Genomic DNA, 24958 nt, shown 5'->3' on the forward strand with positions numbered 1-24958 from the left:
TGGGAGCCGCAAAACCCGTTTGACATTTAAAATGAAATAACACTGCATACAACGTTTTTTTTGCCTTTATGCTATGTATAAACAAACTATAATGTGTTGCATTTATGAAATTGATGAACTCCTGCAGAGAAAACGAAATTACATTTCTGCATGCAACAAAAACATTTTGAACTCCGAAAAAAAGACGTTGGGTTGAAAGTTACTTTTAAGTAAAATATTCAATGTCTATTTGAGTCCTTCTTGTATTTATGAAAAACGCCGAACTTAAATTTTCCGCCAGCAGCAAACCAAAAATAACGTCAGCCAGCTGTCATCCTGAAAAATGAAAGGACTATTTCACTGAACAATGAAAAAATATGAATATAAGTAAAATAATAGGCAATTAAAATATTTATCATACTTGGTTAATGGGATTTCTGCTCCTGGACCTCAGCGCACAGCGTCTGCACATCAGGGCTGTATGATGTCACCTTCATCTTTACACAGGATCGCAAGCTGTCATCTGTGAGGTTTTCAATATCACTCCATTTGTGTTTCTGAGCAAGAACGGCCTTCTGACGGGCAACATCTTCAAGGTCTGCTGTCAAGCGTCTAAACTTGGACACCCATATGTCTTTGTCGGCTATGTCGGCCAGTTCCATCTCAAGATCAGGTTGACTCACACCTGCCAATGCAGTCGTATTCAGTAGGGAAGGATCGATGCTTAAGGGAGTGACCGGGAAGGATAATGTGTTTTTTTCCTCTCTGAACTCACAGAAGCGTTTCCCAAACGATGTTTGCATTGCGATGATTGCAGAATGTAAATACTCCGAAATTATCATGTCGTGACCTTGTTTGAACTCTCTCAAATTGGGGAAGTGAGACAAAGTGCCTTTCTGTAAATCTCTGGCAAGCAACATCAACTTGCGCTCGAATGCCAAAACATCCTCCAACATGTGCAGGGCTGTACGTCCTTTCCCCTGAAGAGCTGTGTTCAGCGTGTTCAGGTGCGCTGTCATGTCTACCATGAAGTGTAGCTTTTCCAGCCACTCTGGCTGTTCCAGCTCAGGAAAGGTGAGCCCTTTGCTGCCCAGGAAAGTTTTCACTTCTTCCAGACACGCGACAAAGCGTTTCAGCACCTTCCGTCTGGACAGCCAGCGATAAAAACACGTTGTAGCGGTGTCAGTAAACTGCAGTCAAAGATAGCTTTATTCGAACTAAACAGCCTTGCTTTTAAGCCTCCCTCAACCCAGCCCCCATGGACGCAGATGCTGCAAAAGACGCGTACTCACAAACCCCCGTAGGCTATCTCCCTTAGCCGGAATGCTGGCTAATTGTGAGCCGTTTCGGATGTGGCAGGAAATGTGTCGCTACACTTAGGTTGTACAAGATCACCATAATTACATTTCAAAAGCTAACAAACTAACATAAAATACATTTTAATTAAATACTGACCAATTATTTCCCAAAGCCACAGGGAGCCGCAGCACAGAGGTGAAAGAGCCACAAATGGCTCGGGAGCCGCAGGTTGCCGACCCCCGGTCTATACTATTGCTCCTTTTACCAAAATGCATCATCATAAATTTCTCAACACTATATTCCATCTACCATTTCATTGCCCATTCTTCCAATTTGTCCAAGCTCTGCTGCAATCACATTGCTTCTTCAGCTCTACCAACCCCTCCACGTACCTTTGTATCATCCGCAAACTTTGCCACAAAGCCTTCAATTCCGTTATCAAAATCACTGACAAACAATGTGAAAAGTAGTGGTCCCAATACTGACCCCTGAAGCACACCACTAGTCTCTGGCAGCCAACCAGAAAATATCTCTTTTACTCCCACTCACTGCCTCCTGCCTGTAAGCCATTCCACTATCCATGCCAGTGTCTTTTCTGGAACACCACAGAATTTTATATTGTTAAGCAGCCTCATAGAAACACAGAAGAACTACAGCACCATATAGGCCCGTCGGCCCACAATGTTGTGCCGAACATGTACTTACTTTAGAAAATACCTAGGGTTACCCATAGCCCTCTATTTTTCTCAGCTCATGTAACTATCCAGGAGTGTCTTAAAAGACCCTTTCATATCTGCCGTACATTCCATGCACTCACCGCTCTCTGTGTAAAAAACTTACCCCTGACATCTCCGCTATACATACTTCCAAGCATCTTAAAACTGTGCCCTCTCATGATAGCCATTTCAGCCCTGGGAAAAAGCCTCTGACTATCCACACATACAATGCCTCTCGGCATCTTATACACCTCTATCAGGTCACGTGTCTCATCCTCCATCACACCATGGAGCATGCTCCTCAATCCAGACAACATCCTTTTAAATCTCCTCTGTACCCTTTCTATACTTTCCACATCCTTCCTGTAGTGAGGTGACCAGAACTGAACACAATACTCCAAGTGAGGTCTGACCAGGATCCTATATAGTTGTAACATTACCTCTTGGCTTTTAAATTCAATCCCATAGTTGATGAAGGCCAATGCACTGTATGCCTTCTTAACCACACAGTCAACCTGCACAGCAGCTTTGAGTGCACTATGGACTCAGACCCCAAGATCCCTCTGATCCTCCACGCTGCCAAGAGTCTTACCATTAATACTATATTGTCATATTTACCTACCAAAATGAACCACCTCACACTAATCTGAGTATAACTCCACCTGCCACTTCTCAAACCAGTTTTGCATCCTATCAATGTCCTGCTGTAACCTCTAACAGCCCTCCACACTATCTATAACACCCCCAACCTTTGTGTCATCAGCAAATTTACTGACCCATCCCTCTACTTCCTCATCCAGGTCATCTATAAAAATCACAAAGAGGAGGGGGTCCCAGAAAAGATCCCTGTGGAACACCACTAGTCACCGACCGCCATACAGAATATGACCCATCTACAACCACTCTTTGCCTTTTGTGAGCAAGCCAATTCTGGATCCACAAAACAAGGTCTCCTTGGATCCCATGCCTCTTTACTTTCTCAATAAGCCTTGCATGGGGTACCTGATCAAATGCCTTGCTGAAATTCATATACACTTGCATCTACTGCTCTACCTTCATCAATGTGTTTACTCACATCCTCAAAAAAATTCAATCAGGCTTGTAAGGCATGACCTGCCTTTGACAAAGCCATGCTGTCTATTCCTAATCATATTGTGCCTCTCCAAATGTTCATAAATCCTGCCTCTCAGGACCTTTTCCATCAAATTACCAAACCCTGAAGTAAGAGTCACTGGCCTATAATTTCCTGGGCTATCTCTACTCACTTTCTTGAATAAGGGAACAACATCTGCAACCCTCCAATCCTCCGGAAACTCCCCCATCCCTGTTGATGATTCAAAGGTCATTGCCAGAGGCTTAGCAATCTCCTCCTTCACCTCCCACAGTAGTCTGTGGTATATCTCATCTGGTCCCGGAGACTTATCCAACCTGATGCTTTCTAAAAGCTCCAGCAAATCCTCTTTCTTAATGTCAATATGCTCAAGCTTTTCAATACACTACAAGTCATCCCTACAATTGCCAAGATCCTTTTCTGTAGTGAATACTAAAGCAAAGTATTTGTTAAGTACCTCAGCTATCTCCTCTGGTTCCATACACACTTGATTGGTTCTATTATCTCACATCTTATCTTCTTGCTCTTCACTTATTTGTAGAATGCATCGGGGTTTTCCTTAATCCCACTCGCCAAGGCCTTCTCATGGCCCCTTCTGGCTCTCCTTATTTCACTCTTAAGCTCCTTCCTGCTAGCCTTATAATTTTCTAGATCTCTATCATTATCTAGTTTTTTTGAACCTTTCATAAGCTTTTTTCCTTCTTGACTAGATTTTCAACAGCCTTTGTACACCACAGTTCCTGTACCCTACCATCATTTCCCGTCTCACTGGAACATATCTATGCAAAGTGCCATGAAAATATCCGCTGAGCGTTTGCCACTTTCTGCCATACAGTTCCCTGAGAACATCTGTTCCCAATTTATGCTTCCAAGTTCCTGCCTAGTAGCTTCATATTACCCCTTACTCCCTCAAAATCGGAGGTTACTTCCTCAAAAGAACTCTAACAGATTTGTCAGCATGATTTCACTTTACAGAAACCATGCTGACTTTGACTTATTATCTCCTTAGTCTCCAAGTACCTCGAAACATTCCACCACTTTCCCAACCACTGAGGTTAGGCTAACTGAGCTATAGTCTTTCCTCTGTCTTCCTCCGTTCTTAAAGAGTGGAGCGACGTTTGCAATCTTCCAGTCCTCAGGGACCATGCCAGAATTACTCTTGAAAGATCATGACCAATGAATTTGTTATCTCTTCAGCAACCTCTCTCAGGACTCTGTGATGTAGTCCACTTGTCCAAGTGACTTATTCACCTTAAGACCTTTGAATATACCTAGAACTTTTTCCTTTGTAATATCAATGGCACCCAATCCTGCTCCCTGACACTCATGGACCTTTGGCACTCTGTCCGTGCCTTTGACAATGAAGGCAGATGCAAAGCACTCTTTAAGTTCATCTGCCACTTCTTTGTCCCCCATTAATACCTCACCAGCATTATTTTCCAGTAGTCCAATATCAACTCTCACTTCCCTTTTATTCTTTATATAACTTAACAAAAATCTTTTGGCATCTCATTTTATAACATTGGCCAGTTTTCATCTTTTCCCTTACAGCTTTTGAGTTGTCTTTTGCTTGATTTTAAAAGCTTCCCAATCATTCAAATTCCCACTAACTTTTGCTACCTTTTAAGCCCTTCCCTTGGCTTTTATGCAGTCCTTAGCTTCCTTTGTCAGCCACGGTTGCCTACACCTGCCATTTAACAACTTCTTTCTCTGTAGGATATATCTATCCTGCACCTTGTAAACTATTCCTAGAAATTTCAGCCATCATCCCTGCCAGTATCCTCCTCCAATCTATCTGGGCAGGCTCCTCTCTCGTCCCTCTATCATTCTCTTTATTTGCGATACTGAAATATGTGACTTATGCTTCTCCCTCTCAATTTGCAGTACAAACTCAATCATATTATGATCACTGCGTCCTAAGGAATCCTTTATGTTAGCTCCTTAATAAGATACACGTTATTACACAACACCCAACCTAAGGTAGCCCTTTCCCATGTAGGCTCAAGAACAAGCTGCTCTAAAAAGCCACCCTATAGGCATTCAACATTCCCTCTCTTGCCATCCAACACCAATCTGATTTTCCCAATCCCCTTGTATCTTGAAGTCCCCAATATAATTGTGACATTACCCATATTACTTGCCTTTTCCAGCTGTCTTTCCAATCTCAACCCCACATCTTGGATACTATTTGGAGGCCTGTATAATGGTTTTTTCACCCTTGTAATTTCTTAATTCCACCCACAAAGGTTCAACGTTCTCTGACCCTATGTCACCTTTCTAAAGATGTAATTGCAACTCTTACCAACAGAGCCACACCTCTGCCTATGCCTTCCTGCCTATCCTTTCGATACAAAGTATATTCTTTTGATGTTAAGCTGCCAACTATGGCCTTCTTTCAGCCATGACTCAGTGATGCCCACAATGTCATATCGAAGGACAGGCAAGAAGGTAGAGGGGGCGGCATTGCTCTGTTGATAAAAATGAAATCAAATTATTAGAAAAAGATGACACAGAATCAGAAGCTGTGGAATTGCTGTTGGTAGAACTGAGGAACTGGAAGGGTCAAAAGACCCCGATGAGAATTGTATACAGACCCCCAAACAGTAGTAAGAATGTGGCCTGCAAATTACAATGGGAGATAGAAAATGCATGCCAAAAGTGCAATATTACACTAGTTATAGGGGACTTCAACGTGCAGGTAGATTGGGAAAATCAGATTGATGCTAGATTCCAGGAGGGGAAATTTCTAGAAATCGGACGAGATAGCTTTTTAGAGCAGCTTATGGTGAGCTTAGGAGAGGATCAGAATTCTGAATTGGGTGTTGTGCAGTGAACCAGAACTGATATTCAACCTGAATTTGACAAGATGTTAAAGTCAGATGTACCAGTATTACAGTGGGGTGAAGGAAGTTACAGAGGCATGAGAGAGGAGTTGGCCAGACTTTACTGAAATAGAACACTGGTAAGGATGACAGCAAAGCAGTAATGGCTGGAATTTCTGGAAGAAGTATTCCAAATCAAAGATGACACAACCGTGGCTAACAAGAAGTCAAAGCCAACATAAAGGCCAAATAAAGGGCTTATCATGGAGGAAAAATTAGTGGGAGTTGGAGGATTCAGAGCTCTTAAAAACCAAGAGATGGCAACTAAAAAGGTCATTAAGGAAAAGACAGAATATGAAAGTAAGCTAGCCAATAATATTAGAGGATACCAAAAGTTTCTCCAAATACATTAAGTGTAAAGAGAGATGTGAGTGGACATTGGACCAATGAAAAACAATGCTGGAGAGGTTGCAATGGGGGACAAGAAAATGGTGGATGAACCAAATAAGTATTTCACATTAATCTTCACTATGGAAGACACTAGCAGTATGCTGGAAGTTCCAGGTGTCAGGAGTCATGAAGTGTGTGAAGTTACCAAAACTGGAGAAAAGGTGCTTGGGAAACTGAAAGGTCTGAGGGATATAAATCACCTGGACTAGATGGCGCACAACTCAGAGTCCAGAAAGAGGTGGCTGAAGGAATTGTGAAGGCATTGGTAATGATGTTTCAAGAATAACTATATTCTGGAATGGTTGCGGAAGGCAAGAAAATTGCAAATATCACTCCACTCTTCAAGAAGGGAGAGAGGCAGAAGCAAAGAAATTATAGGCCAGTGAGTCTGACCTCAGTGGTTGGGAAGATGTTGGAGTTGATCATTAAGAATGTGGTCTCAGAATACTTGGAAGCACATGATAAAATAGGTTGCAGTCAGTATTGTTTCCTCAAGGGAAAATCTTGCCTGAGAAATTTGTTGGAATTCTTTGAAGAAATAAAAAGCAGGATAGACATAGGAGAATTAGTGGATGTTGTGTTCTTAGAATTTCAGAAGGCCTTTGACAAGATGCTACATATGAAGCTGCTTAACAAGCTACAAGCCCATGGCGTTACAGGAAAGATTTCTTTAGCATAGAAAAAGCAGTGGCTGGATGGCAGGAGGGAAAGAATGGGAATACAAGGGAGCCTTTTCTGGCTGGCTCCTGGTGACCTGGTATTCCACAGAAGTCTGTGTTGGAACCAATTCTTTTTATTTTGTATGTTAATGATTTAGATGCTGGAATTGATGGCTTTGTTGGAATGTTTGCAGAAGAATATGAAGATAGGTGGAGGGGCAGGTAGTTTTCAGGAAGTAGAGAGGCTACAGAAGGACAGACAGATTAGGAGAATGGACAAAGAAATGGCAGATAGAATACAGTGTCAAGAAGTTGGTAGAAGAAATGAAAGGGTTGACTATTTTCTAAGTGAAGTGAAAATACAAAAAGCTGAGGTACAAAGGGACTTGGGAGTCCTTGTGCAGGATTCCCTCAAGGTGAACTTTCAGGTTGAGGCTGTGGTGAGGAAGGCAAAAATGCAATGTTAGCATTCATTTCGAGAAGACTAGAATATAAAAGCACTGATGTAATGTTGAGGCTTTATAAAGGACTGGTGATGCCTCACTTGGAGTATTGTGAGCAGTTTTACACCCCATATCTTAAAAAGGATGTGCTAAAACTGGAAAGGGTTCAAAGGAGGTTCACGAAAAAGATTCCAGATTGAATGGTTTGTCATTTGAAGAGTATTTGATGACTCTGGGCCTATATTCACTAGAATTCAGAAGAAAGAGGTGTGACCTCCTTGAAATCTATCGAATGGTGAAAAGCCTTGATAGAGTGGAAGATGTTGATGTTGAAGATGTTTCCTATGGTGGGTGAGTCTAAGTCCAGAGGACACAGGCTCAGCATAGAGAGGTGTCCTTTTAGAACAGAGATGAGGAGAGACTTCTTTAGCCAATGAGTGGTGAATCTGTGGAATTCTTTGCCACAGGCAGTTGTGGAGGTTAAGTTTTTATGTATAGTTAAGACAAAAGCTGATTGATTCTTGATTGGTCAGGGTATGAAGGCATATGGGAAGAAGGCAGGAGACTGAGGATGAGAGGAAAAATGGATCAACCATGATGAAATGGCAAGGTAGACACGATGGGCAAAGTGGCCTAATTCTGCTCTTATATCTTATGATCTCATGTTAAGAAATGGCTTAAAAGACATTGGGTACAGCAAAATCGACAAACTCTGAAGGCTTGTGCTCCAGAACCTGCTGCCTTCTTATCCAACTATTCTGGTACAAATGCAACACTAGCATTGAGCCAAAAATGCAGAAAACTATGCAGGTATGTCCTGTCTATGTGAAGCAGAACAGATCCAACACAATCAATTACTAGTCCAAAAGTTTACTCCCAATGATTATCAAGGTAATGGAAAGAATAATCAACAGTGCTTGCTTACTAACAACTGGCTTGCAGAAGTTCAATTTGCATTTTGCCAGAGCCACTTGGCTGTTAACCACTTTACAAATTTAGCCCAAGTATAGACAAAGTGCTGAACTCCAAAGGTGAAGTGAGTTTTACTGCCCTTGGCAGCAAGAGAACATTTGATTAAGTATGGATTAAAGAACCAAGCTGAACAAGCTGAATGGCAATTAGCTAGCACAGAAGAAGATGGTTGTGGTAGGTGGAGGTCAATTATCTCAGCTATAAAAATTATATGCTCGATTTCTTCAGAGGAATTTCCTCAGCCCACCCTAAACTGCTTCATAATTATCCTTTCAACTGTAAGGTGAGAAGTAGGGATGTCCACCGATGATTACAAAATGTAATTATGTAATCATTTTGTAAAATGAAATCATGATTACAAAACACGATTTGTGACTCAAAAAAGAAGCAGACCACAACCAAATGTAGCAAAGCCTGGTCAATATCCAGGTAGGCTAGGATGTAAGTGACATTTGTGTCTCACAAGTGTCAAGCAATGATGAAGAACCAGAAAATCCAGCTATCACACCCTGACATTCAATGGCATTAACATTATTGAAGACCCCCACGATCAACATCCTGGAGAAACTAAACCAGAGTAGCCATATACACAATATGACTACAAAATCAAGTCATATGCTAGGAATCCTGCAGCAAGTAACTTGCCTTCAAATGCCCAAAGCCTTTCCACCATCTACAAGTCCCAAGTCAAGAAAGTACATCAGCTATGATGTGCACTACAACAACTGACCAAGATTCCTTAGACAGCACCATTTAAATGCACAATTTCCCTAAGCTTTAAGGATGAAGACAATAAAAGTATGGGGACATCACCACCAGTAAGTTACCCCCCAAGCCACATACCATTTTGAGATGCATTGCTGTTCATTACATTCAAGATACATTGCTGTGCTACAACACACAGCTCGAACCATATCATCAAGTTTGCCGATGACATGACCATGGTGGGTCTCATCAGCAAGAACGACAAGTCAGCATACAGAGAGGAGGTGCAGCGGCTAACGGACTGGTGCAGAGCCAACAACCTGTCTCTGAATGTGAACAAAACAAAAGAGATGGTTGTTGACTTCAGGAGGGCACAGAGCGACCACTCTTTACTGAACATCGATGGCTCCTTGGTAGAGATCGTTAAGAGCACCAAATTTCTTGGTGTTCACCTGGTGGAGAATCTCACCTGGTCCCTCAACACCAGCTCCATGGCAAAGAAAGCCCAGCAGCGTCTCTACTTTCTGCGAAGGCTGAGTAAAGTCCATCTCCCCCCCCCCACCCCCCATCCTCATCACATTCTACAGAGGTTGTATTGAGAGCATCCTGAGCAGCTGCATCACTGCCTGGTTCAGAAACTGCATCTCTGATCGCAAGACCCTGCAGCAGATAGAGGTTAGCTGAGAAGATCGGGGTCTCGTTTCCCGTCATTACAGGCATTTATACCACATGCCTCATCCGCAAAGGAAACAGCATTATGAAGGACCCCACGCACCCCTCATACAAACTCTTCTCCCTCCTGCCATCTGGGAAAAGGCACCGTAGCATTCAGGCTCTCACGACCAGACTTTGGAACAGTTTCTTCCCCCAAGCCATCAGACTCCTCAATACCCAGAGTCTGGAATGACACCAACTTACTGCCCTCTCCTGTGCCTACTGTCTTGTTTATTATTTATTGTAATGCCTGCACTGTTTTGTGCACTTTAAGCAGTCCTAGGTAAGTCTGTAGTCTAGTGTAGTTTTTTGTGTTGTTTTACATAGTTCAGTGTAGTTTTTGTATTGTTTCATGGCCCTGAAAAACGCTGTCTCGTTTTTACTGTGTACTGTGCCAGCAGTTATGGTCAAAATGACAATAAAAAGTGACTTGACTTGGACTCGGTTAATCATTGCTGGGTCACCATCCTTCAAGTCTCTCCAAAACACTGCTGTGTGTTTCAAGTCTCTCCAAAACACATCTGGAGGAATACAGTATTTCTAAGACAGCTCACCACCACCTAATCAGGGTAATTAGGGATGGGCAATTAATTGCTGAATCAGCCTGCAAAACCTGTATCCCTTCAATGAATAACACAAACTTCCACAGGATTGGAATAAAGCAATGCACAAAGGATTAAAAAACATCTGCTTCTTGCAGGCCTTATTCTTGATTGCAAAACTGACAATGATGAATCTGAGAGAACTGGAAACAAAAGGAAATCAAATGGCATTGCAGCAAATAGGGGTGAGGCTCATTAGGTGTCCCCTCACTTGGCTGCAAGCCCTGTGAAACCACGATATCATGTCAATACTGAATCAGCTCTGCCATCACTGTTGCTCAAGATGCATCTCAGGAATATGGGAGTCAGGAACAGATGCCGCAAAAATTTTGGGTTTTCTCAGTTAAAAATGAAAAAGTCACCTTTCCCAAGAATAAAACAATATCTCAGCACTATAGTTTAACAAAAAAAGAGATCAACCAATTAATGCATGTGTTATAGAAAATGCTTTTCCTGTCATTCTTAATTTTCAACATCCATAAAAAAAACTTTGCTGCAGAGAAGGTTGTGAATTCATGTGCTAATCCTCAGCACTCAGTATAACATAGTAACTGATATTCAGAAGCATATTGTGGGAGTACTATATTGTTAGAAATATCTTCCTTTGTGTAAAAAAGACTGGAAAATAAATAAAACAGCAGATGCAGGAATATTAACTCAAAGGCCTGTATGACTGTCTTTCAACAGATACTGCTTAACTAGCCGATTTCTTGCAGATTTTCTGTTTTTGTTGCATCTATATTTTATGGATTGGACAGGAGGATGAATACAGGACTCTGGTGAAGGACTTTGTCAAATGGTGCACGCTGAGTCATCTGCAGTTCATTATTAGTAAAACAAAGGAGATGGTGATCGACTTTAGGAAGACTAAGCCTGCATTACGCCCTGTTACTATTGGTGGTGAGGATGTAGATGTGGATGTGGACTAACCTGGGGGTGCACCTGGATGACAGACTTGAGTGGAGCACCAACACAGACACTGTGTACAAGAATGGCCAGAGTTGCTACTTCTTGAAGAGACTGAGGGTTTTGAAGTAAGCAGGCCTCTTCTTCATGTGCTCTGCCAGTCTGTTGTTGCCCGTACAATCTTCTATGCAGTGTGCTGGGGCAATGGCATAATCGTGGGTAATGCCAACAGGCTCAATAAACTGTTTGGAAGGCTGGCTCTGGTATAGGAGCTAAACTGGACACAATGGAGGCTATGGTCAAACAAAGTCAAACAAAGACTAAGGGAAATCCTAGTAATTTTGGCCAATGTTTCTCACTTTCTGTATGCCACCTTGGCTGAACAGAGGCACATTTTTTGTATTAGACTCAGACAATTGTGCTGCTCCAAAGAGCATGATACAAGGTCAGGCTTACCCTCGGCCATTAGGCTCTAAAATAAGTCAAACTATAGCTGGGGAAGTGATGCCTCCTGTTAGACTATTTGAGGTAACTTTTTTTTTTATTCTTTCTTACTTTTCTTCCAATATTTTTATATCTGTGCACTTGTAATGCTACTATGACACTGCAATTTCCTTTGGGATCCATCAAGTATCTATCTATACAGTGAAAAGCTCATTTTGCATACAGTTCACACAACTCAAATCATTACACTTTAAGGTTGAACAAAGTAAAACAATAACAAAATGAAGTGCTACAGCTGCAGAGAAAGTTCAGTCCAGGTAAACATTACGATGTAATTTCATATCAAGAAAGATTATGCGGTTAAGAGTCTATCTTATCACACCAGGGAACAATTTCATAGTTTTATATTTAGACAATAGACAATAGAGGCAGAAGTAGACCATTCGGCCCTTCGAGCCTGCACTGCCATTCTGAGATCATGGCTGATCATCTACTATCAATACCCGGTTCCTGCCTTGACCCCATATCCCTTGATTCCCCTATCCATTAGATACCTATCTAGCTCCTTCTTGAAAGCATCCAGAGAATTGGCCTCCACTGCCTTCTGAGGCAGTGCCTTCCACACCCCCACAACTCTCTGGGAGGAGAAGTTTTTCCTTAACTCTGTCCTAAATGACCTACTCCTTATTCTCAAACCATGCCCTCTGGTACTGGACTCTCCCAGCATCTGGAATATATTTCCTGCCTCTATCTTGTCCAATCCCTTAATAAGCTTATATGTTGCAATCAGATCCCCTCTCAATCTCCTTAATTCCAGCGTGTACAAGCCCAGTCTCTCTAACCTCTCTGCGTAAGACAGCCCAGACATCCCAGGAATTAACCTTGTGAATCTACGCTGCACTTCCTCTAACCCTGGAGACCAAAACTGTACACAATACTCCAAGTGTGGTCTCACCAGGGCCCTGTACAAATGCAAAAGGATTTCCTTGCTCTTGTACTCAATTCCCTTTGTAATAAAGGTCAACATTCCATTAGCCTTCTTCACTGCCTGCTGCACTTGCTCATTCACCTTCAGTGACTGATGAACAAGGACTCCTAGATCTCTTTGTATTATTCCCTTACCTAACTCTACACCGTTCAGATAATAGTCTGCTTTCCTGTTCTTACTCCCAAAGTGGATAACCTCACACTTATTCACATTAAACGTCATCTGCCAAGTATCTGCCCACTCACTCAGCCTATCTAAGTCACCGTGAATTCTCCTAACATCCTCATCACGTCACACTGCCACCCAGTTTAGTATCATCAGCAAACTTGCTGATGTTATTCTCAATGCCTTCATCTAAATCGTTGATGTAAATCGTAAACAGCTGTGGTCCCAATACCGAGCCCTGTGGCACCCCACTAGTCACCACCTGCCATTCCGAGAAACACCCATTCACTGTTATCCTTTGCTTTCTATCTGTCAACTAGTTTTCTATCCATGTCAATATCTTCCCCCAATGCCATGAGCTCTGATTTTACCCACCAATCTCCTTATCAAATGCCTTCTGGAAATCAAGGTTATTTGATGTAATGTGGTACACTACATCCACTGGCGCTCCCTTGTCTAACTTCCTGGTTACATCCTCGAAAAACTCCAATAGATTAGTCAAGCATGATTTTCCCTTGGTAAATCCATGCTGGCTCAGCCCAATCCTATCACTGCTATCTAGATATACCACTATTTCATCTTTAATAATGGACTCTAGCATCTTCCCCACTACTGATGTTAGGCTGACAGGACGATAGTCCTCTGTTTTCTCCCTCCCTCCTTTCTTTAACAGTAGGGTAGAAGCTGTCCTTAAGCCTGGTAGTACATACCTTCAGTCTTTTGTATCTTCTGCCTGATGGGAGAAGAAAAAATGTGCAGAAAGGGTGTGGTCTTTGATTATGCTGGCTACCCTCCTGAAACAGTGAGTGATGAGCAAGCACAGACCAAGCACATTGAGGGGAGACTGTGTTCAAAATTCTCTGTAGTTTTGTGAAGTTATATCTGCAGAGCAGTGTCAAGTCAAGCCACAATGCATCCAATAGGATGCTTTGTATGGTGCATCAATAAAAATTAGTCAGGGTTGACAAAACATGGCAAATTGTTCACAAATCAACAGACATTTTCTAAAGTCATCATAATTATGTGCCATGTCATATGATGCAGATGATCATGGTCTTGACCCTGATTGTTCTTGGCAAATTTTTCTACTGAACTGATCTGCCATTGCCTTCTTTTAGGCAATGCCTTTACAAGAATGGTGACCCCAGCCATTATCAATACACTTCAGAGATGGCTGCATAACCAGGATTTGTGATATACACCAGCTGCTGATACAACCATCCACCACTTGCTCCCATGGCTTCATGTGACCCTGATCAGGGGATGAAGCACGTGCAACATGTTGCTCAAGGTGACCTCAAGGTAGCAGAGGGGAAAAAGAGTCTTAAACCTCCTTTGGTGGAGACACATCTCCAGCCCACCACCTTTATATTACATTTAAATGGTTACTAAATCCTGTGCAATGTCATGCAGTTATGAAAGGTGTCAGTTATATCAAAGTAGCTCCCCAAACATTGTGCTGAATGATGAGTTTCATGACAACCAAACATCTGCTTTCTCCCTACCCTAGGTTTGCAAATATAATAATGTGAACAATTTTACATTTTTATATTCAAATCTATATGGATGTAACAACTCTAAACCAACCTGCATGCTTTTTAAAAGCTGCAAAAAGACCTCAAAGCCTTCCAGAAATTTTTCTCTTAGTTTGTCTGTCCACTCTGTTGGTTTGCTAACCAGTACATACCTGTGAAGAGGAGAGAACTGCATTTTAAATAGAAACTGACCTCAGAATATTTCAAAAGAATCTATACTTCATTACAATGCTAAATGCACAAACAAGATTTTTCAAGTATCAGCACACAATTTAGTGTTACTATCTTTAGTAAAAATGGCATTTTTTATAAATTTCAAATGAAATAAAACTGACAAACATTTCTGTGAATTCTAAAGTAAAATAGAGTTGAGTGGAAATTCAAAAAGGATGCTGCAAACAGATCAGGCAGCAGTTGTGGAAAGAGTTCAGATGTTGAATTAATGTCTAATTCCACAGATAATACCTGATAATGTAAGTGCTTTTAACATTTTGTCTTGACAGATTAAATCTGAAAAAATGTTTTTAAAGTCACAAATTAAATATTTTCATTAATTTGACCACAATTATTGTTTATTCAGAGGATTATTCAAAGTTCCTCTATTTAACCAAATTTAGGCAAAGGAAAATACTAGGTAAATTAAAGTTAACCAGTTAAATAAATGGTAGATTTGAGAAATGGAGCTGAACATCAGTCCACCTCTGTGTAAGAAAAGGTGGACAATTCCTCAACAATCATGTAATGGAAAGTAACAATTGCAGTTATATAGTAATTTATAAAGAAATAATCAAAACAAACATCAATCAACTGTTAAATGCTGTAGATCCAATTGCCAGGAGGAAGACAGACATGGAGATGAACTGATGTAAAATGGGATCTTAAAAACTCTGAGTTACACAGCGCAACAAGAAAAGTAAATTAACATTATAACAAAAAGCTGTACCATTCTAGGACAATCAGAAATTAATTCCTAAAATGTATCAAAGTTGGTATTGATAATTACTTTTTATTAATGCAGCATTAATAGCATCAATATCTTTAGTAGAAAAATCTGAGCAAAATCAGTATATTGTTTTTCATTATACTTGTTCCTTTCTTAATTCGACTCAAACAGCACAAATTTATCAATGAACTGATAATTAAAGCATCAAATTTTCCTGCAGGCATTTTTATTGAATGCTTTCTGACAAGTCAAAAAAGATCTAGTGCTTTCTTGGCATATATAAGGAACAAACTCTTCTTGGGCTTTCAGCCAGGTACAGGTATCGATTTTAACCAATATTTCGATACCTGTACCTGGCTGGAAGCCTGAGAAGAACTTAGTCATTTTCTGATAAGATTACATTGCCATACTTACTTCAAATCACCAATCAGGCTTTGCACCCTCTTGAATTTGAAGGCTTGCATGGTTGTATATCTTTCAAACTGAAATCTACCATGAGAATCTCGCTGTCTCATCAAGTGGTCCATGAAGGTTTGAATTATGGTTGTCATAAGGTTTTCTTCTGTTATCAGCATGCGAGCCTGAAATACAACAGACTTATTATTTATAATGGTAAAGTTTTATAATAGAAATGATAAACCACAACAAAAGCAGAACAAACTTCTACATCAAAATGTGACGTGAAATGGAAATGCTGTGGTAAATCAAGACTTTTTCAGTTTCTACTTACTCCAATACACTTTAAAAGAATGATAATTTCAGATCCCTCAATCCAAAGAAATGAAATGCTTAGGGCAAATGCTGAGGAAAGAACAACACTTAGGGTATGATGAATTTGAAGATTTGTTGTGCATTGATATAAATGGTCAAGATTTAGAAACAATCTCAATTACGTGACATTATTGAGAATCATTGAGAAAGCAAGATGCAAGGCAAAGGCCTCCCATCACACCACCCAAACCTAAACACACGTTTCACTTCAGGGCATCTACTGCTGATTTTGGGCATTTCATAACTGGAAGTTCATCCTAACTTATGTCACGACAGTGAAACATTTTTGGAAATTTAAAAATGGTAATTCAAAATTAAGGATCAAAGAAATTACAAGTTGGAAGAAAATATTCAGACACAACAGAGTGCACGTGCTAGAAATCTGAAGCAAATCACAAAATCTGGAAGAACTTGAACCAGGTAGTATCTATGTGGGGAAATGAACAGTCAAAGTTTTGGGCCAACACCCTTCATAAGAAGTGGAAAGAAAGAGGTCAGAAGCCAGAATTTCTTTACACTCATTTCCCTAATGCATGGGTGATACCTGACCTGCCTAGTTCCTCCAGCATTTTGGGAATGTTGCTCCAAATTTTAAAGAAACTCTGTTGATGGCCAAAACGAGCAATTCAGTTATTTAAGTAACTATAATGAAAATACAAACCTGGGCATAAAAATGTAGCAATAAAATTCTCAATTTTCCAAATTGCCCAAAATATTGCCCAAATTTACTCAAAAATAGAAGTTCTTTGTATATATGTAAACAAACATTTAAAAATAAATATCAGATTAGCATCTACAGCTCTCATCATTTTAAATTCAGAATCAGAATCAGGTTTATTATCACTGGTATGTGGCGTGAAGTTTGTTAACTTAGCAGCAGCAGTTCAATGCAATACATAATCTAGCAGAGAAAAATGAAGAATAATAATAATAAATAAAATTTTAAAATAATAATAAATACACAAGTAAATCAATTTTGAATATTGAACAGATTAAAATAAATGTGCAAAAACAGAAATATTGTATATTTTAAAAAGTGAGATAGTGTCCAAAGCTTCAATGTCCATTTAGGAACCAGATGGCTGAGGGCGTGCCTTCAGGCTTCTGTACCTCCTACCTGATGGTAACAGTGAGAAAAGGGCACGTTCTGGGTGCTGGAGGTCCTTAACGCTGCCTTTCTGAGACACCGCTCCCTAAAAATGTCCTGGGTACTTTGTAGGCTAGTGCCCAAGATGGAGCTGACTAGATTCGCAACCTTCTGCAGCTTCTTTCGGTCCTGTGCAGTAGCCCTTCCATACCAGGTAGTGATGCAGCCTGTCAGAATGCTCTCCACAGTACAACTACATAAGTTTTTCAGTGTATTTGTTGACATACCAAATCTCTTCAAACTCCTAATAAAGTACACCCACTACCTTGCCTTCTTTATGGAAACATCGATATGTTGGGAGCAGGTTAGATCGTCACAGACCTTGACACCCAGGAATTCCTTTTTGAGGACGAGGGCATTGTTGACATGACCAACAGTTACTGCAAAGTTCTAACTGCCAAGCTGCAGTGCTATGCCAGGTTATGAATTGCTACAGTTTTTTGATGAAAGCACTCCTATAATGCAGTCAGGGAAGTAGTTCCAGGACTTAGACCCAAAAGTGATCAAGAAGTAGATATATTTTACCAAGTCAGATGTTGTGCAACACAGAGAACGTGAAGGAGATATTGCTTTATGACAAAATCTTTTTTCATATTTGTTGACAGAGGACACAGCTTTGGTGACCTATTTAAATTGTCCGGTGAGTAACTGTAGTGCATTTTGTAGATGATACACAATGCTGGTGGTGGTGAAAAATAACATGCAAGATGGCTGGTGTTTTGTCTGAATTGGTGCAACTAATCACAGCAAGTGGAAAGCATTCCATTGCATTCCAGATTCATAACTTGTAAAATGGTGAAAAAGCTTTGGGATGCCTGGAGGCAAGTCACTCTTAATAAGATAACTAGATTTCAACTTTCTTCAATAGTGTCTGTTTTACATAGTTGGTACAGTTGAGCTTCCAGTCAATGATGAATACCAGGATATTGATGGTGGTGAATTTGACCACATTATTGCCACTGAATATCAAAAGATAGATGGTTCAACTCTTTACAGGAGGGGAGCATAATAACTGGAATTAGTGCAACAAGGTGTTTGACAAGGCTTGATGAGCCAAAGGACTTGACCCTGTGTTGCAGGACTCTGAGCATTGCTATGGATGGTCACCTGTTCACACTCTAGTTACATGAATGTTAGTTACCACTTATCAAATCATACTGGAACATTATCCTAATCTTGAATGCAGGCCTGAACTATTTTATTTGAACGGAATGGACATTGTGCATGGAAGGAAGGACATTGGTTTAGAAATTGAAGATGATTCTGCCTTGTATAGTGCTCTTGACTTCAAGAGCTTTCTGACATCAGTAGAAACCACCTAACCCTAAGTCAAGTAGAAGAATACCCTCAAAGATTTGACATTAAGGTCCACAGCAAGTAAACTGCTTTACCAGAATTGCACAAGCCAAGTATGCCCACTCATATCATTACTCCAAGTAAAATGAATAATCCAGAGATCTACTCAGCAGGGTCAGGCAGCATCTGAGAAAAGATGATCTTTCATAAGCAGTTTTGAATAAATATCAGAAAAAATTAAAAGCTAATTTCGTTCTTTCTTCCACAGATAATTTATTTTTCAGGACATGAGGTTCATTGGCAAGGCCTGTATTTATTATCTGTGATCTATATCTGGGAAGGTGACAGCAAGTCACATTTTCAACTTTTGCGGTTCTTCAAGGATTTGGACTCAGTGGCAATAATAATTTCCTTAAGTTAGGAAATTATGCAATCTTGGAAGGAATTTGCAGTTGATGGCAACCCTATGTAACAACAGCCCTTTGTTGGGCTGTAATGTTGGAATAACTTGTGTAACAGGTGAAGTGAATTTTGCAGCAGGCAAACACACTGCAGCTACATTGCAACAGAGGGAATTGCACTGCAAAGTAGTGAACGTGATGTCAATCAAGGTTGCTTTCTTGGGCATTGTTGGAATTGCAATCATTCAGAAAACTGAAGTGTATTCCATCTTGTGTCTGATTTGAAACTTGCATAAAGGTGTCACAATGTCAGAAATTGACAAATAAACACGGGAATCATCCAAATATGGACATTATCTGGATCCAGGTCACATTCACATATCTCCCGGCTAACTGATAATACGACTGGTGCCTTCCTGTGCAGATTTGCACTTAACAATTTAAATCACACAAAAAACGTAACACAACATCATATCAAAACATCAGTGTCGGTGTTTGCATTCATACAATCCTTTTCCAATCTTTTCTACAAATGCACAGATGAGCAAAATAATTTTTATATTGAAACAATTTGCAGACTTTCAACTTCAAGTGAAAATACTGCACTGGGCCAGTACTTATGCGGAAGCACCCAATGTTCTTCAGGGCTACTATTTCTCAGCACACGTACCAACGGTATCTTCCCATTTTTCCAGAAGCTTCGCAGCCAAATTACACAAACAATTCTGCTTGCTCTCAGGTAGAATATTTGGTGCAGAAACATCCAAATTTGTTGTTGGAAATGGAGAAGACTCATTGGGAGGGCAACAATTTCTATTTAAAGTAATTGAGCTTGCATTCATATTAAATTGATTCTGCCTTTAGTTTTTCACGCTCTGCTCAATGATTTGCAATAATTCTTAAGTATCTCTGTATGTCAAAGGCAAAGTCCAAGCAACACCAGAAGCCAAAGGCTTGTAAACCATTTCTTGGAAGTAGCCTCAGTGCAGACCACCCACATAAGAGCAACACTGCACCAAACCCTGGCACTATGCAACAACTTAACATTCTGAATCATGGTAATTTTATGCAGCAAATCAAAACATGATCGAATTAGAAAAAAGCTCCATTTTAAAAATACATTGATGATAAGAGTAAGGTGTTCACCATTATTAATGTATTATGTTTTTCAGTTTTTTTTTAAATTCCCAATTGAAGTTTTTGATAAATAAAATACTTAAATAGCCTGGCAATGACACTGCCTTTACAAGTCAATATTCAGCTACAATACTGTTAACTTTCCATGCTTTCATCCCTATTTTGTCAAACAGCCAAATTCACAAAATAATTGCAAAGTTCTAAAATAGGGACTGCTGAGAATTTCTGGATGACCATCCCAATGGAAGCAACTTTACATATTGCCCTGTAGTTCTCTTCAGTGATTCTGGCTGTTACAAGCAAGGAGACTATAAAAGCCTTGAGTATAAAATATATTTTTTGAAAGGAAACACAAGTTAGTCTCACTAAAAGTTTTCAGTATTGTCAAGGTACCATCAATACATTACAACCCTTACAAGGTAAAAAGGCAGCAATAAATCAGGGGATCCGATGCACAGTCTAACTTTGGCAAAAGCATATTTTCAAAAGATATGCGATCAAAAAATCAGAGATAAGAGCGCAAGATGCCATTTATTTGCAATTTGTTATTCCTATTGCAGAGGATTCTTTATCACATTACTGAATATTCTTCCACTTCCCACATCATTGCCATTAAGAAGATACAGAACTAAATCCATAACAAGGCAGCTTTGTGCGGTGAGACAGTTTTTTTTAAATCTTGGTCAACTTTATTTATAAAGTACACTCACAGGCAACATTGATTTGCCTGTTTCAATATTCCAGTGTACATAGTACAATTAACCCACCGCTACAACATCCAGTTGAGAAAGGTCAAGTAATCCACCTGCTGCAGCATTCAGACTTCCTAAATCATCTTCTTCAACAATTCTGATTCACTGATTTTCAAATCTTCTGTGGATCTACAAAAAGAATGCATTTTCTCCTCCCGCCATATGCAAAATAGTCATGGATAAGTAATGCACAAAGTACATTTCAAGAAAAGCACAAGACACCGCTGAAGAATAAAACAACAAGCTCACACAAACATCCTCAAGAAAACAGATGGGTTGAGAAGAATAAAACGCTGTCAGAAAATGAGTGTACTGATGGATCTTTCTCATTCTGTGCACTCTGTTACATTTATAGTTGAGCCTGACATTACAAAGGATCAATAATTATAAAACATTCCACAACATAATAATTACTATTTAGTCCATGGTAAATCAATACCAAGCTCCTGTTCATTAAGACATTGTTGTCCAACCCTCAGTGTACTGATGCATTGCACTTGGTTTAGAAATAGCATACATGCTTCAAAACACTGCATTGTGAAAGTGTCTCCAATATTAAAAAAGTCCTTTAATATTTCACAGAGGAAGGCAGTTGTAAATCTTACCAGAGTTTGGCAAAATCTGACAGAGTTTGTTGTAGCTATATTAAGTGAACAACATACAAGACAACTTGTTTTCTTTTCCACATTTCTTCTTCTTGAGGTATTGAAATGCAAGTGATGGCTTGACACCTACTACTCCTTGTTTTTTTTTAAAAAGAGGTGCGAACACAATGACTAGAAAACTGAAGTTGTATAATAAATGACATTGATCCTCTCCTCAATCAAAAACTCAACATGCAGATCGCCATGCATAACTATCAAGATATCCTCATCACTTTCCATCCATCACCATCTGCTTCCACCCATCAAACCCTTCAAGCTGCAGTTTCCTGGCTAATCTGCCACATCAAATGGTAGAACTGTAAAAAAATAAATATTCTGATCTATAAAGTCAGAGCTTAAACGACAAGCACCAACATAAACAAAGTTTTACGTACAAAGAGCCACAAATACATCTTTATTTGCTTAATCAAACTGGAATTATTACTTACCAAAGAAGGCACTGTGAAAATTTGCACTGAAAGATCGGTAACCGAGAACTCTCTCTCGTGGTCATCATTCACATAGTCAGTCTGCAACCTCTCATAGTTCTAATAAAAAGGCAGAGAAGAGGCAAGGAGGGGGACAAAAATGAGTCGAATGAAAATACATGGTACTCACCAATGTTGGGACAGTGAAGAGCTGGACAGACAGAGCGGTCACTGACATTACCCGCTCATGATCATCTTCCATAAAATCTCTCTGCAACTGTTGGTAATTCTAAACAACAAGATAAATTCACGTCCAGGTCACGTCCAAACTGGCCTCTAAATTAAATGCTGATTTCATTTCTATTTATTAAGTTTCAAATGGCAAAAGGTGTGGATGACAAACATTTACAGATTTAATTAGAACTGGTTGAAATAAATTTTCAATGCAGTATAATCAAGAACAAATTTCAGTGAAAGGTCAAACATGGTAAACTTGAAAAAATAGTTCCTTGTGTTACTTTCACACAGTGTTTTAATGTTATGGGTACTCTTTTTCAAATGTCTCAATTTCAACTTTAAAATATCAATTTAATGTATAGCCATCCAGGATACACGTTACAGTACTGGATGGGTTTGAAGGCACAAGACAAATTTTGCATGTTCATCAGGGCTTTTGCAAATCATCAAGGCTGGATGCTATCTTTGTCATCTTTTAAACCACCTGCTTCTTGCCAATCTCCTTTAATGTTAAAAAAATCTTCGATCAAACCTGCTGACCCAGCTAAGAGTATCTGTAGGAAAGCCACATTTAAATGAGTATGACCCAAAAATCAAATCACATATTACGTCACACAAGCTTAACTGTGTGTACCACAACAAATGAGGTCCTTTACTCCTTACCCAGCATATTTCCATATAACAACGATCTATTGACGTCAAAGCATATTTGTAATTGTAGATGATAATGATCAAACTTTGTTCTACAAAGCCGAGAATTAATGAGACTGCAAATTTGAGTATAACAATTATTTCACGCAGTCTTACTGTCTACTATCAATCTTAAATTCTAAAGATCACTAACCAGGGTTTTGAACCACTGCAACATGTAGTTTTTCTACAGATTAATTCTGAGATATTTCTAAATACAAGTCAAAAGCAAACTACATCAATGTTTTCTCAAATGAATTCCATATAAAACTGTAATCAAGTTTAATAACCATAAAGCAAATGAGGCTGTTAAAATGCAAATTCTAAATCAGCAATTCACAATAAACACATTTTAACCATCAGCTTCTATGCATCATACAAAACTAATCTTCAGGTGGAATAACATGCAGAGTAAATAACAAAGCAACATATTTTTCTTACTACATTCCTTAAAATGTCTAATTTCAGAGTGAAGGGATCATGCAAATAATTCACATTACGAATACTGTACGACATATAGTTGCAAGAAAAAGTTTATGAGCCCTTTGCAATTACTTGATTTTCTGCATTAGGCACAATTGGCCTAATAACAGAAACTATTGTACTTCTCATTAATACTGAATACACCATTTAAACAATCACAATCTAGGTTCAAAGAAGTATGGTGAACCCTCTGGGGTAATGCCTTCTACAAAAGCTATTTGGAGTCAGATGTTCCAATCATTGAGATGAGATTGGAGGTGTGGGTTAAAAAGGAACCCTGCCCTATAAAAAACACAAAGTCAGGTTACTGACAGAGCCTGCTTTTCTCAAGAAAGATCTGGTTATGTGCACCATGCCTCGATCAAAACAATGTTCGGGGACCACAGAAGAAAAATTGAAGTGATGAAGCTGGAAAAAACTACAAAAGCATTTCTAAAGAGTGGAGTGTTCATTATTCCACAGGAGAAAATGTCTACAAATGGAGGAAATCCAGTATACTACTCTCCGTAAGAATGGTTTGCTCTGCACAGATCACACCAAGTTCTTGTTCACTTTCACCAATGTTGAAAGTGAAAAAGAACCCCAAGAGTAACAGCAAAAGACCTGCAGAAATTTCTAGAACTTGTTAAAATCTCTGTTCATGTGTCCACTATAAGAAAAATACTGAACAACAATGGTACTTATGGAAGGATACCACGGAGGAAACCACAACTCTCCAAGAATAACATTGCTGCATGTATCAAGTTTGCAAAAGACCACCTGGATATTTCACAATGCTTCTGGGACAATGTTCTGTGGACAGATGAGACAAAAGTTGAACTTTCTGGCAGAAATGCATATCGCTATGCTTGGAGGAAAAAGGGCACTGCACACCAACACCAAAACCTCATCCCAACTCTGAATGAAGCATGGTGGAAGGAGCGTCATGTTTTGGGGCTGCTTTGCTGCCTCAGGGTCTGGACAGCTTGAAGGAACAATAAATTAAAAACTGTATCAAGACATTTTACAGGAGAATGTTAGGGTAGTGGCCTGAAGCTTAATAGAAGCTGGATGATGCAACAAGACAAAGAGTAATTCAACAACAGAATGGTTTAAAAAGAAGAAAATTTGCATTTTGGGATAGCCAAGTTGGAGCCCTGACCATATCCTAATGGAGGTGCTGTGGCGTGACCTGAAGAGGGCTGTTCATGCAAGATATCCCAGTAATTTTGATGAACTGAAACAGCTTTGTATAGAGGAATGGTCTAAAATTCCTCCTGGCCGTTGTGCAAGTCTGATCAGCAGCTACAAGAAACGACTGGTTACTATTGCTAAAGGAGGTTCTACCAGCTATTACATAGAAGGACTCATATACTTTTTCCAGCTGGACTGTGAATGATTAAGTGTGTTCAAAAAAGACATGAAAAGTGCAATTGTTTGCGTGTCATTAGTTTAGGCAGATTGTGTTGGTTTATTATTATGACTTAGATGAAGATCAGACCACATTTTGAGTAATTAATGAAGAAAACCTGCAAAGAGT

At 39.6% G+C, this 24958-nt stretch overlaps 1 protein-coding gene across 5 annotated transcripts in view; it reads right to left on the minus strand.

Moving 5' to 3' along the window:
* The window catches only part of ubr2 (ubiquitin protein ligase E3 component n-recognin 2), a 222762-nt gene that overhangs the window by 118592 nt on the left and 79212 nt on the right, over positions 1-24958 (minus strand). For 3 of the 5 annotated variants that reach the window (XM_059985777.1, XM_059985778.1, XM_059985776.1), the window contains 4 exons: positions 22220-22318; positions 22051-22149; positions 15868-16034; positions 14563-14662 (listed from right to left, as the gene is read on the minus strand). In XM_059985777.1, the coding sequence (XP_059841760.1) occupies positions 14563-14662; positions 15868-16034; positions 22051-22149; positions 22220-22318 (465 nt within the window). The remainder of the gene's footprint in view (positions 1-14562; positions 14663-15867; positions 16035-22050; positions 22150-22219; positions 22319-24958) is intronic. The other 2 variants (XM_059985779.1, XM_059985780.1) reach the window with 2 other exon arrangements.

Source organism: Hypanus sabinus, chromosome 12 (genome assembly GCF_030144855.1).
Source record: "Hypanus sabinus isolate sHypSab1 chromosome 12, sHypSab1.hap1, whole genome shotgun sequence".
Classification (NCBI taxonomy): domain Eukaryota; kingdom Metazoa; phylum Chordata; class Chondrichthyes; order Myliobatiformes; family Dasyatidae; genus Hypanus; species Hypanus sabinus.